At 38.6% G+C, this 12,831-nt stretch overlaps 1 protein-coding gene across 7 annotated transcripts in view; it reads left to right on the top strand.

The window, feature by feature from the left end:
* MYO16 (myosin XVI) overlaps positions 1 to 12,831 on the top strand; it is a 363,630-nt gene that overhangs the window by 71,923 nt on the left and 278,876 nt on the right. Inside the window, exon 1 of one of the 7 annotated variants that reach the window (XM_038163812.1) lies at positions 6,531 to 7,373. The exons of the other annotated variants lie outside the window; for them this stretch is intronic. Coding sequence (XP_038019740.1) covers positions 7,346 to 7,373 — 28 coding nt within the window. The 5' untranslated portion in view covers positions 6,531 to 7,345. Of the gene's footprint in view, positions 1 to 6,530; positions 7,374 to 12,831 lie in introns of those variants that run through there. 7 annotated transcript variants of the gene reach the window in all.

The following is a 12,831-nucleotide window of genomic DNA, read 5'->3' as shown; positions in this document are numbered from 1 at the left end:
TCTCCCATTTTCTCTGTGCTACATAAGAAAAAACTGTAAAACAAATATGCATTAACAACCTGTGCTAAGTTACATGAAGAATGAAGTGCAGAAAGGCTGGGGAAAAGAAGTGGTGTTGTATTTAGTGAGATAAAATGTAGAGTAGAAAAAAAAATAAGGAAATAAAATAAGCCTTGGGTAGCTTTTCTTGCTTAAGTTTGGTCTTTGTTTTTCAGATTTTTTAAATATAATTTAATAATGTTGCATTTTGTTTACAGTATCTATATTGAAACCATTATGTACATCATAATTTTCAGGATCATAATTGTCAGTTGTTCAATGTTCATGTTGCATCTACAGAACTCCTCTTAGTATCTTGTAATTTCAGTTTAAACTTAAATTCATTCTGGTCTTGGTCTACAGCATTTGATACAGCATATGGTACATGTGGTTTTGTTTTGGTAGGTTTTTTTATGGTTGACAAATTTAAAATACTATTGCTTCATCACCCCTTACAAATCTTCAACATCAATTCTTTTTTTTTTCCCTTTGAGACACCAAGTATTAGAGTAATTTCTAAAATACTTGAAATTGCTTGCCTGTCCTCTGTGCTGTCCTACAGTCCCAGAAGAGTCTCATTCTATCACTTCTTTGGCTTTTGCAGATGTCCAACATAATTTTTTCCTAAATTAGGAATACCTTCTATCTCAAGGACTCCTTCTGCAGTCCTTTCAGGTTTTCCCTAATTATACTTCAAGATTTATGTTGTAGTAACATTTGCTCTGATAAAGGATACACAATTCCTCTGGTCTACTCTTGACTTTTTATGCATCTAATTGTATTGTAATTATTTGTCTCCTGGTTTTAAAATTATCAAATCAATTAGAAAAGAAAAAAAATTAGGGATACAATACAGGGTCATCACATTTACTAATTATCAAGAGGATAGCAGTAAATTTTTCATGTTGAATTGGTCTTCTTGCCTGTTTCTTTTCCAAATATTCTAAACTTCAAAAAAATCTATCTGACCATATAATAACTTTTTACATGGAAATTAATGGAGATTTAAAAATTTTTTTTCTTATGTATGGGCACTGTGATGGCTGTCATGTTTTTCTGCTTATCACTTTAACATGTCTTGGTGGTGTCTTTTCAGTCTCATAAGGGGCTTTGCATATAAAATGTCAGCAGCTTCTCTCTGTAGCAGTCTTTCATCAAATCTATTAACAAATCTAATTTTAAAAAGCATATTCACACATTGTAATTAAGAAGTTAGTTATCAAGTCAGTACCGGTGCCAAACACAAGCCTAACCATATATGAGACTACTGGGATTTCTTGTATTTGGCCTTGTTATTGCCTCTGTTCTAGGCTCTCCCACAACAAGTGAGAGCTTCTTCATCTCATTCACTTAAGGGACTGCTAGACAGACCTACCCACAGCCTGAAAAACTGTCATTTTGGGTGTGGCAGGAAGCGAGTAATGCTTTCAAATGGCTTCTACTGATAATTTTGCGAACTTCATCAGTAGTGGGTAATAATATCCTGTGATTTTAACCTCCTGTTTTCAATGCATTAAAGAATGTATTACAGATTATTCCACCCATATACATTCAGTTACAACAGTACACAGGGAAGAAGAAAAAGGATTTTTTTTTCACTTTTCTCAGTCTCTAGGTAGAAGAATGGGAGGAAGATTGCCAGCTTCCTGAAAAATCGATGCATTTCCACCCAAAGAGAGGGTGCAAAAGTTAGAGGAAGGGAAGAGAAAACAAAAAGTCATCTGGTCCTCTAGAGGTCAACCATGCTGAGTGATTGATTGAGTGATTAGATTTGATTTGTTACTGCAATCTCTGTAGCAAACCTCACATCCATCTGACATGCAAGTTCATAGAAAAAATTATTTGGAGAAACTGCTGTGTTTTGTTCTGCTGTGACTCATATAGAGAAAATTAGTACAGAGTCCTTCTTGCTAAGTATCTACATCTGCTAGGGCTCATCCCAGCTTCCTGATAAAGCATAGAGCTACCAGATGTTATCTGAAGAGTGGCTTGTTGGCAGCTGGAGACAATGGCCAAGGTTTGATTGCTAAGCAGTATCACTTTTCAAAACATATGAGCCATGTCAATGGTACTCTACATTCCACTTTTTTTGTCTGCAGTCTTAAACCCATAAGTAGTGCAATGAAGTTGTAACATCTGAAGGAATATAACGAGCTTTGCTGCACTGAGCAAAAATGGCATAAGTGGGGAGCATCTGTCATGTATTTAAAATCAGTAGTCACGGTGCTTTTCTCATTATTCAAATTGCTTTTGGATAGTTCTGCGTACCTCTATCAAATCTTTCAGATATATGTGGATTGCAAAATACTAAGATGATAAAATTATTAAATGTTCAATTGTTTGTGACACCAGGAGACACTGAAAGAGTAACAAGATATTTATATGACATGAGTAGAATACAGTGTGTCAGTTCTTGACAGCAAAACCTTATTTTAAAGTGTTCTTGTTTGCTAGGTTGTTTTAGAAAGCACTTCATAGGTGCACTTCTAAGTCAAGGTCTAAGCCTTGGAAACTGAGATATGAAAGCAGCGTCTGCTCTGAGATGGTGATCCCTAGATGGGTGTTTATCCTAAGAAATAGAACCATCCTAGTGATGGTTGACCTGTTCCAAGATTCTCTTTAAATAACTCTGTAATTTCATTGAACGCTGAATTTCTACAAAGAAAGAAATTGGCTGTTTTCTCTCTATAGGGACAGGTGACAAGGAATTTTTCCAGAAGAGGAAATATATCTTGATTTCTGACCTTTACTCCATTTTATCTATATTTTTTCTAAGATGGACAAAATCAAGAACATTAAGTGTTTTATCACCAGATTTACTACCAGCTCAGTCTTTGTCCCCAGCTCAAGAGCATTTGTGCCTTTTTGTAGACTTAAACACTGGTGTAGTCTTTAGAGAGCCACTGGAGCTGGGATTGAAAACCTGCCAATGTTACCTTTACTTTAGAGAAAGTAGGTTACAATGCCCTCAGAGCCTGTCTGTGGATAATTCCATAGTTTATATGGTCAGGCTGTAAGTGTTGCTTATATCTTTTTTCTCTTTTGAATTTTTGCTGGAGTTCAGTCAGGAGAGAACTACCTAACATGAGTCATACCTAGAGTCATACCTAACATGGCTAATATCCCTTTCTTGTGAATAAACAATTGTATGATTTCTTTTGTAAAATCACTGACAATGAAGTATTCCCTCCTTTGGAGTCATTCCAAAAATCTAAGTCTTTCTTTTTTTTTTTCTTACACTTGAAATCTTTGTTTATGTCATGGACAACCCACCACCATTGTGGTTTTTTCTCTGTTCTTCGTCTCCTCTCCAACCTAGCAAAAGATTGTAAATCTTTTGTAAAAAAAGAATAGTAAATAATGTCTTTCCAGAAGGTGAAACAGATTTTGGCTTCTTAAGTATTCCTATTGTGGCTTCCTTTTACCTTAAGTTTAGCTGCCCCTCCTCCTGGAGGTTCATCCTGTCTCTGCATTTGCAGTTATCTATTGTTCTTAATTCTCTTTGATGCTGCCCTTCAATAAGTCAGAACTTCCTGCTGATAGCAATATACATTGCTTTCCATGTTTTCCTTCCATTTATGCTTTCACTTCTTTTTCAAAACCCATTAATGATAATTACCTACATAATAAAACTAGATATGTTACAAAATTAAAAAAAAAGAGAAACACGATGTTCAAAAATAAAAAGTATGTTGAGGTTGCCATCTACCAGCTGCCACCTCTTGAAGAGTTTGTGCCTTTTTCCTATTTGTCTGGGGGCTGTTATTCATACTTGAGCAACTGGCCACACATTTTTGGCATACAGACTCCTAGGGAATGGGAAAGTGCACAGTGCCCTGCTGCAGGTGGGTACATGCTGCTTATGGACTTGATTAGTCCAACAGTCCAGCTGAAGGGCACAGACCCAAGCTACGGTGTAGCAGTGCAACCGTCCTTTGCCAAAACAGTCCCACATTCTTCCCCGATGACATGAACCAGCACACGTTAGGAGAGAAGAAATCATAGCATATAGACAACAGCTCTGCTCCCAGTTTGTCTAATGCAAATATCAAGTCAACAGCTTGCTGCATTCAAGAGTCTTTCCTGTACCTCAATGCTCTCTGTAAAGGATGTAGAATCATAGAACATTTTGGATTGAGAGGGACCTTTAAATTCATCTAATCCTCTTCTGCAATGAGTAGTGTCATCTTCAACTCGATCAGGCTGCTCAGAGCCCTGTCCATCCTGACCTTGAATGTTTCCAAGGTTGGGGGTCTCATAAGGGCAGAGGAGAGGGGCAGGATCACCTCTGTTGACCTGCCATACTTCTTTTGAAGCAGCCCTGTGTAGTATCCCATGAACTCTCTCCGCTTGGTCAATCCCCAAGCCCTCAGCCCTGGAAACATCAGTAACTACTCACCATAGAGTTAGCCTTCCCAGGGGGAAAAACAGACTCCCCCATGGACTTGTGCCACAATTCTGGCTTCTCCTTCCCCTGTCCCCTGACTGGCTTGGCATCCCTGGTGGCCACCCCCTTTCCCCTGGGGGCCAGTTCCCTCTGCCCAGCCCTTAGCTCTGCCCCCAACCCTTCCCCTTCTTAAGCTGCCTGCTCCACGTGGTTCCCTGCTCTTTCTAGCCGGGTTACCCTTCCCCTGCTGTGTTACTCTGCTGGAATAAAACCTTGCAAAAGAGCAAGAGCTCTTGCTTCTATCGCTGAGCCAGTTGCGGTGAGTGTTGAGTGGAGGTTTGACTGTGTTGCCTGAATGTTAACTCAACTTGCTTTTTGACAGGAGAAGTTTGTTGGGGACAAGAGACAGGCAGCAGCACCTACCATTCTAAAACCCGCACTTTTAGCCCAGGATGCAGTTGGCTTTCTGGGCTGCACCACAGGTTGCTGGCTCATGCCCAGCTTTCCATGAGTAACTCCCAGTTCTTCTCAGCAGGGCTGCACCCAGTCCCTTCATCCCTCAGACTCTGTTGATACCAGAGGCTGCCTCAACCCAGGTGCAGGATCTTGCACTTAGCATTGTTAAATTCTCTCTCTCATTCCTTGCAGGATGGAGGATGTAGTCTAGCCTGTCACATAAATTCTACCAAGTTCCACCATCCTAAATTTTTGCTATGGCAATTCAATACATAATCACATATATTACAATCTAAAATGAGACAGATCCAAATACTTTTTCTTCATATTCTCTTCAAGCCAAAATCAGGTACTTTTTCTTCTTTTCATGTCTGTCTGCTGAAAAGCATCATTTGTCCATTTCTCTCACTCACCATTGTTTACCAAGGTGCTCCTGGTTTTAATCAGTGTGGGATGGTGAAGTGTGATGTTATTAGACACGGCAGCCTGTTTGCCTGACAGTGCCACCAGAGATGAATCTGTCAGGAATGTCTCCACCAAAAAGTATTGCTCAAAGGCCTTTTTGTTAGATTACTTGACACTTGCTCATGAACTATGACTAGCATTGCCTCTTAAAACACTCTGTATGTTTATTTTATAAGCCATATGGCCCAAACTGGCCTAGTGTTGTATAGGTATGAAAGACAGTCTAGATAGATTTAATTACTTTGGACTTCTGAGCTTTACAGTAAAAGAAGTTTCCATGGTAATGTGATTACTGTATTGTGTTTTATATATTTTTCCCTATGTCCCCCATGTTATTTCTTGATTTTTTTTTTCACTTTCTTCTGGAAAACTATCTTTTCAGGAAGAAAACCAAAATACCTAAAAAATTAGTTCTGCAAAAGAATTGCTGTGCATATTTAACTTTAAACCAGATGTGAAATATGTGGCTATTAGGAGCTGAGAGATTTCACCTAAGGGTTTTGCTAATGGATCACTGGAAGCCTGTGAATATATATCTTTCTGCTCTTGTGGGAACTTTACAGAATAGTTAATAGAATCTGAATTAGTGATCCTCACTAATTAGTTAGATCCTTTTCCCTTTGTACTCCTTTTAACACTTTGTAGCTGTTAAAATGTTATGTATACAAAATAGTAGGTGAGAACCCTTTCAGATAAATAAAACATTTAAATATGGTTGGGCTATCAGTTTTCCTTTACAAGAGCTCTCACTCAGTGTAGTGTTGGCTGTGGCAAGCATGATGCATGGTAAGCAAATGGAGGTCTTCACTGAGTACAATTTTCTTAAATTCTTTTTGATACTTTAAAAATATATTACTTCAGTTCAGCTGTAGGTTTCTCACAGAAGTAGTAGCCAAATTCATAGGTAACTGTTCCTGGCAAAGTAATGCAGAAATTTTTCTCAGAGGATGCTGCAGCCAGCCTGTGTGTTTAAAATACAATGCAGGTCTGCCTTTTGTGTGCCCTTAATCTGAAACCGGGTAATGCGTCAGTGTACATTGACTTGTTATTCTACAGTGTGATAAATAATTGTATGGACTTGTTCCTAGTGATGCATTTTCTTAGGCTTTTTCTCTTACAATCAGTGATTTAAATGTCATTAGATAACATGCGCATAATCATGACATAAACCATGCAGAGCTTGCAGTTTTTGTTTCCTGACATAAATATTCCATCTGTGAGAAAGATGCACTGCAATACAAAGAAAGGATAGAACAGGAACATATCAAGAAATGTACACACAAGCATGTTTTTAGCTCATTGTAAATTAATCCATGCATAAACCATGAGAGTCTGAAGATGGCTGTAAGCTCTATCCCGATTTTTACCTTATAATATACTGAAAAATGATCTGTGATGCTAAAAGATGGTTATTCTTGGAAACCTATATCAATTTCCTATTCACACAGCAACTGGTGGCAACTAAAAATAATCCTGGTTTAGTACTAGCTAAAAATCTGGTCGCATTTGGCACACGAACAACATGCACAAATAAAATTTAAGATCCCCTGTTCTGCTATTTCATTCGAGCCCACTCATCAAGCTTAGTTTGCTGCCATTTGAAAGCTATTGAAAAGCCATTAACTGGCAGGACTGTGAAAGCCGCAGTGCAGCAGCACACCTCAGTGCTGGAAGAATGTGGCTGCAAGTGCACACCAATTAAATCTTTCTATTCCTGGGGATGTGGGATTAGGAGCGGTGTCAATCAACTGTGCTACAATAGCACGTGCAGTAGTCATGGTTCAAGACGTACAGAGGTTTATCGTTACTCCAGCAGCCGGGTGAGGGTGACTTGGAAGCCTCTGCAAGATCCTGGAACAGAAACTACGCTAAATAATGTATTCTGAGGTGTACTGGATACCTGAGGAAGGGCTTTAAATAATGCATTTTCTGGGCATGACAGTTGTAGCAGAAGAGAATGCTGAAACCTGTAGCGAGACTACAGCCTGAGATGAAAGAATGTCTCATTACCATTTTATCAAATGCTGTAAGTAACAAAATGGTTATTTTGCTTTTAAAACTGTCTTTATTTTCTGAGGTGTGTCTTTTCATTACATATGCAAAAAGTCGAATGCAGATGCTGCATGATGTCAACATAGTAGTGGGGAAGGGGAGTTGTTACTTTGCATGTGAATATACAGGCAGAGCCCAGTGTTTCTTTCTCTCCTCTGTTCAGAGATAACTTCATTGTGCATGTAATAATGCTCTCATTCTGAACTTCTTAATGATCAGCTTTTGAAACTTTTGTTTAAATTAATCACCAAAGAATGTAATGTCCGAAAAGAAGAAACTGTCATTGACAGCATTATGTTAAGGACGCCTTTAAGGACAACCTTGGAACATGGCTCTCACACTTTGCAAGGATATACAAATGAGAATAGCTTTATAATTGCAAGCCCAGCTCATCATCTACTGTAGATAAAATGCTTGTATCCCCTCCTTGTCAGAATATTTAGCTATTTGGTGTGACAGACTTAAAAAAATAACAATGAACTTTTAACCTTGAATCATGCAAGATTGCCTCCTTAAAGACATCCTGAAATTGGGATCTATGCTAAATGTATTTGGTTCATTGCAGAGGAAATTCCTAACAGGTTTTTTTTTTTTTTTTTTTTTTTTCCAAGGTTACTTGTCTTCCTAGCTGCCCATTTTTCAGTCTTATAGGATTTGCCTTTGAAAGCATCCAGGGTCTGAGTGGAAATTGTTGGGTTTACACCAGAGAAATGAATTATTCTTTAAATACTTGTTTTGGACAGCCAGCAGTACTTCCATAGCCATAGATATTTTTTACTGAAGGACTTAGAAAACTTCAGACTTCAGTTTCAGTGATTATGGCACAGTTTTTACATGTCAAATAGCAGACTGCTGTAAAAGGTTTTTCTCTCTGGATCATGGTCTTTGATGACTTAAGTGTACCAAGGACACTTTGAAACTATTTTTAAAACACTGTCTTATAGTTACTAAACAAGTAAAGTGGATCCTTGCTGTCTTAATATGAAATTAAGGTGCCCTGGAAGTATTTTAGTAATTCAAGTAAAAATGATTTATGTAGGTTTCCTCTTGTCTGCATTCAATGGGACTGGTGTATGGACTGCTTTTAATACTAGTGGGAGTTACAATTCCCTGTTCATGCAGAGAAGCAGAGATTAGTTTTACTGCACAGTTTTAGAGGTGCATTCTAGGAATAAATCTTTGAGCTTGTATTGAGATTTGATAAATACAAATAATGAATTTACAATGTAACTATCTTGAAGATGTCAAAAAAAGTATTGTTTGGATTTTTTTCATTTTAAAGTTACTCTTACAGTGAAATTGTAGCAAATCTAGATAGGCATGTGAAAGTCAATAGCATATTAAATAAGTAACTCTTCAGTGAAACTATAGGAAAGATATGAGGATGACCCTGAGGTTCTTCTGTTAAAAGGAAGCAAATGATGACTAATTGGGATGTTCATTGCATTGATTGCAGAGATGAAGGACTAAAACACAGTAGAGGGAAAGGTGAATCTACAGCATCAATTTTGTCAATAATATTTGTTTTCTGTTTTTCAGATTTGGAGTTTTAATTAGTGATTTTCCAGTAAATCGGGGTGTTTTACCACACAGCTCTTTTCTTTCCAAATTGTGTCCTTTAGAAGACAACGGATGCTGGCTGGAGCCAGACAGGAGTTTTTTCACTGCCCTTGCTTCTCAGAATTGGCAGAAGTGCTTCCATTTCCACCTGTAATTAGTGAGGGAGAAGCACTTCCTCTGCGATGCTCCCCTGAGCATTATTATCTGACTTAAGATGCCAGTATGTTGCAGATATTTGTGTTTGGCAGACAGCTGGGACCAAAGATGGGCCAGGGCTGCGTGCGCAGTTGCAGCACCAGCAGTGTTCTGAGATGTGCTGAGAACAGCTGAATCTCACAGTGCTTGGAACGTGACTCTTCACACCCCACTTTGCTTTTAACTCATTTCATCAATGATTTCTGTATCAGAATGAAAAGACACTGATCCACAGGAAGCACGGTGGCAGAGCACAGTCTCTTGTACTACTTTGGGTAGAGAGGAAATATCTAGAAGGCACAAATTATTTGACACTTAAAAAGTGTTAAAATTTGACACTTTAAAGCTAGTGTTTTATGAACTACAGTGCTATGTACCTGGCTTTTGGATATGTTTTTATCTTGGTTTTTTTTTAATCTTTGCAGAAGTTGGGTGTGGGAATCTGAGTTGAGAAGGGCTGAAGCTATTCTGTTATGTTAGCTATTCTGATTATGTTAGTACAATTTTAATACTGTTCTTTCATTTTTTCATGGCATTGCTCCCATTAGAAGGCTGTGAAAATCAGATATACTTCACCATGTAAGTCACTATCTAGTCACAAGCATTTTCTGTCTGGAAAGATCCAGCTTGAAAACTCTTCAGTCCACCATAGACTCATCAAGTCATTAATATTGGAAAAGACCTCTAAGATCATGGAATCCAGCCATTATACTAGCACTGCCATATCCACCACTAAACCACAGCCCCAGGCACCATATCTATATGTTTTTTGAACAGTTCCAGGGATTGCAATTTAACCAGTTGCCTGAACAGACTGTTCTGCTGTTGGCCACACTTTCAGTGAAGTAATTTTTCCTAATATCCAATCTAAACCTCCTCTGGCACAACCTGAGGCCATTTCTTCTTGTCACCTGGGAGAAGAGACTCATTACAGCCTCCTTTAAGACAATTGCAGAGAGTGATAAGGTGTCCCCTGAGCATCCTTTTCCCCAAGTTAGACACCCCCAGCTCCCTCAGCTGATCCTCATAACACTTGTGCTGCTGACCCTTCTCCAGCTCTGTTGCCATTCTCTGGATACTCCCTCCTGCTCTGAGCATGGGTAGCTGTGTGGTCAAACCAGATTTTCTGGGACCATGCCCAGTGAGGTCTTTCATCCCAGTAATACTCTGGAACTGTGCCTGCTGCAGCCATCATGCTGTCTTTAGCTGGCACCTGCAGCATTTAACACTAAGCTGAATGTGTGTCTGCCTGCTGGAGCAGCTTCTGTTGTCACTACTCGTGCCCATCTCCTTTTTACAGCCAAGTATTGCTGCTGCTCAGAGCTGTCCCTGTCTGTGCTGGTAGCTTATCCTTGGCAATCTGTGAGTGTGAATATTTAGAAAAGAGAACAGTGGTTTGTAGGAGAGTATCACATATTATCTGCCAGCTGCAGGGTACCATTTTATCTTGATGATTTGAGTGACAGATTGTACAAATGAATGCAACTTTGCAAATTCAGCAACACCTTGCTGCTGTCTTCTGTCCCCTTTATATCTAGTTATGGTATAAATATCATCATTTACATGTTATGGCAGTGGTTTTCTACCTTTGCTCTGGACTTCCTCCGAGGGATCTGCAAAGGTAACTAAGAAAAACAGTACTTTAGCAAGGAGGTTTAAGTTTGCTCTCCAGAGTCTGATTTCCACTGCAAATGCTGTAGATGTGCCTAAGTGCAAACAGAATAAAAACCTTGCTAGAAGGAGCTATAGTCATGCCTGGTGGAAGTCCAAGCCAAGTGTATTTATCCAAATATTAGGATCATAAAATTCAAACATCAGCTTCTATGGCTATTCTTTCTGGTTTATCTGTTTCCACTTTAAATCCTTGGTATGAATTAAAACACACTGAATTGTGCTATGTTACAGATCAATACCTACAGTGATCTGGGATGGAAATACTAATTAGATGTTTATTGATAAATTTAATTCAGGATTTGAAACAAGATGGAAAATAAACATAATAATTTTCTAATTTTCTTCAATGTCTATCCCTTATTACCTTCAGGACCGGATTACATGGCAAGGATTGTCCGTGCAGTGGTAGCTCTACCTGAACCTTATGGAGCTTGGACAGGGTGGGGGAAAGATGTGATATGATACATTAGTTTCAGTTTTCAGAGGATGGAGACTTGAACTTGATTCTCCCATGGATGAAGAAGTAATACTGGGGGTGAAACACGTGATACCTTCGTATCAGCTTTCTTACTGTGAGACAGCCTGTGAAACTTTGATCTGTGCCGCAGTAGAGTGAGTTACTGTTTAGACCAAACAAGAGTAGGGGAGCCTGAAAGGAAAAATTGGAGACCCGTAGTTGGTCTGTGACACCGGAACCCTTTGCCTCTGTGGCAGCATGTGCAGGATGTGTGATGACCCAAGTAACAGTGACACATAGGTGTTCTGTCACACTGGATGGTTGGTGACATAAGAGAACTAGCAAATTTTTGAAGTCTTTTCTCCTTCCCATGAACAGGATTTCTTCTAATCCAGGGTTAAGCAGCAGGTGGTAATAATTTATTTTTTGTATATTCTGGTGTCCCAGAGAATTCTCACATCTCCTTGGACATGTCTTCTGCCTCCAATGAGGAGCTCAAGGGACAAAATAATAAAAATATGCAGGTGGTGGAAATGGGAGCTGTAAACAGAGGCAGGATGTCTGTGACAGTCCTTATTCAACACCTATCCCATTTATCTAGGTTGATAGTTTATGATAGTGTCTGCTAACTCTTGTGTCATGGTTTATTTCTGCAATAACAGAGCTAAGTACACCATGGCTGCAGGAAAAAATTCCTTTTCCTTGTACATACTTATAACACTGTGACCTGTGGCATGAGGTTAAGATTGTTACTGAGATGAGATGCTTAGCATGGCTGAGTGATCCTGCCTGCTGGAAATGAAACTGGGAGGTAGAGTCAGGAGTCATCTGCCCTGGGAATCCTGAAAGAGCAGGAGGAGTGGATCTGTGAAATGAACCACTGCTTGGGAGTTTTAAGGTCCTGTGAAGGCACATAAAGCAAGTCTGGGGGAGTAAAGAGATTTTGATGAAAGGTATTTGTTTGAGAAGCTTATACTGTAAAAATGTATAAGAGAATGCTAATGCAATACATGATATTTTGTATTCCATTTTGACAGACTGAATGTGTCTGATGTGTCAGTGATATGCAGCGCAAACTTTTTAAAAAAAGTTATATGATAACTCAGATGTCATGAAAGATATCTAAAATACTCGGTTTTTAATTATTCAGTTGAGAGCAAATGGGTTTTTATCTTACAAACCTTAATACAAATAGAGCCACAGGCAGAATATTTTTTCCTTCTATTACGCTTTTTAGTTCAATGTCTCTCACTGTCATTGCAGGATAAGTGCAGGCCAACAGGAAAATAGGATATTATTTACAACCTATAAATGCCAGTATGTCTTTACCAGTTAGATGTGTTTCTGTATTTTTATTCTCCAGTTCCTGAGTTCATGTGACAATGACAGAAATGCAACATGATTTTTTTAATTTTAACTAATTTTTTACCTAATCTAAATATTAACAATTTTGAGATTCATGACACTGGGTGCAATGAAAGAGATAAAAAATAAATATTGACATCAGTATGTAGACATATGAAGTTATACTTAGAAAAATGTATTT

Source organism: Motacilla alba, chromosome 1, assembly GCF_015832195.1.
Source record: "Motacilla alba alba isolate MOTALB_02 chromosome 1, Motacilla_alba_V1.0_pri, whole genome shotgun sequence".
Lineage (NCBI taxonomy): Eukaryota > Metazoa > Chordata > Aves > Passeriformes > Motacillidae > Motacilla > Motacilla alba.
The sequence above is the reverse complement of the archived record's forward strand: the minus strand, read 5'-3'. Positions and strand labels throughout refer to the sequence as shown.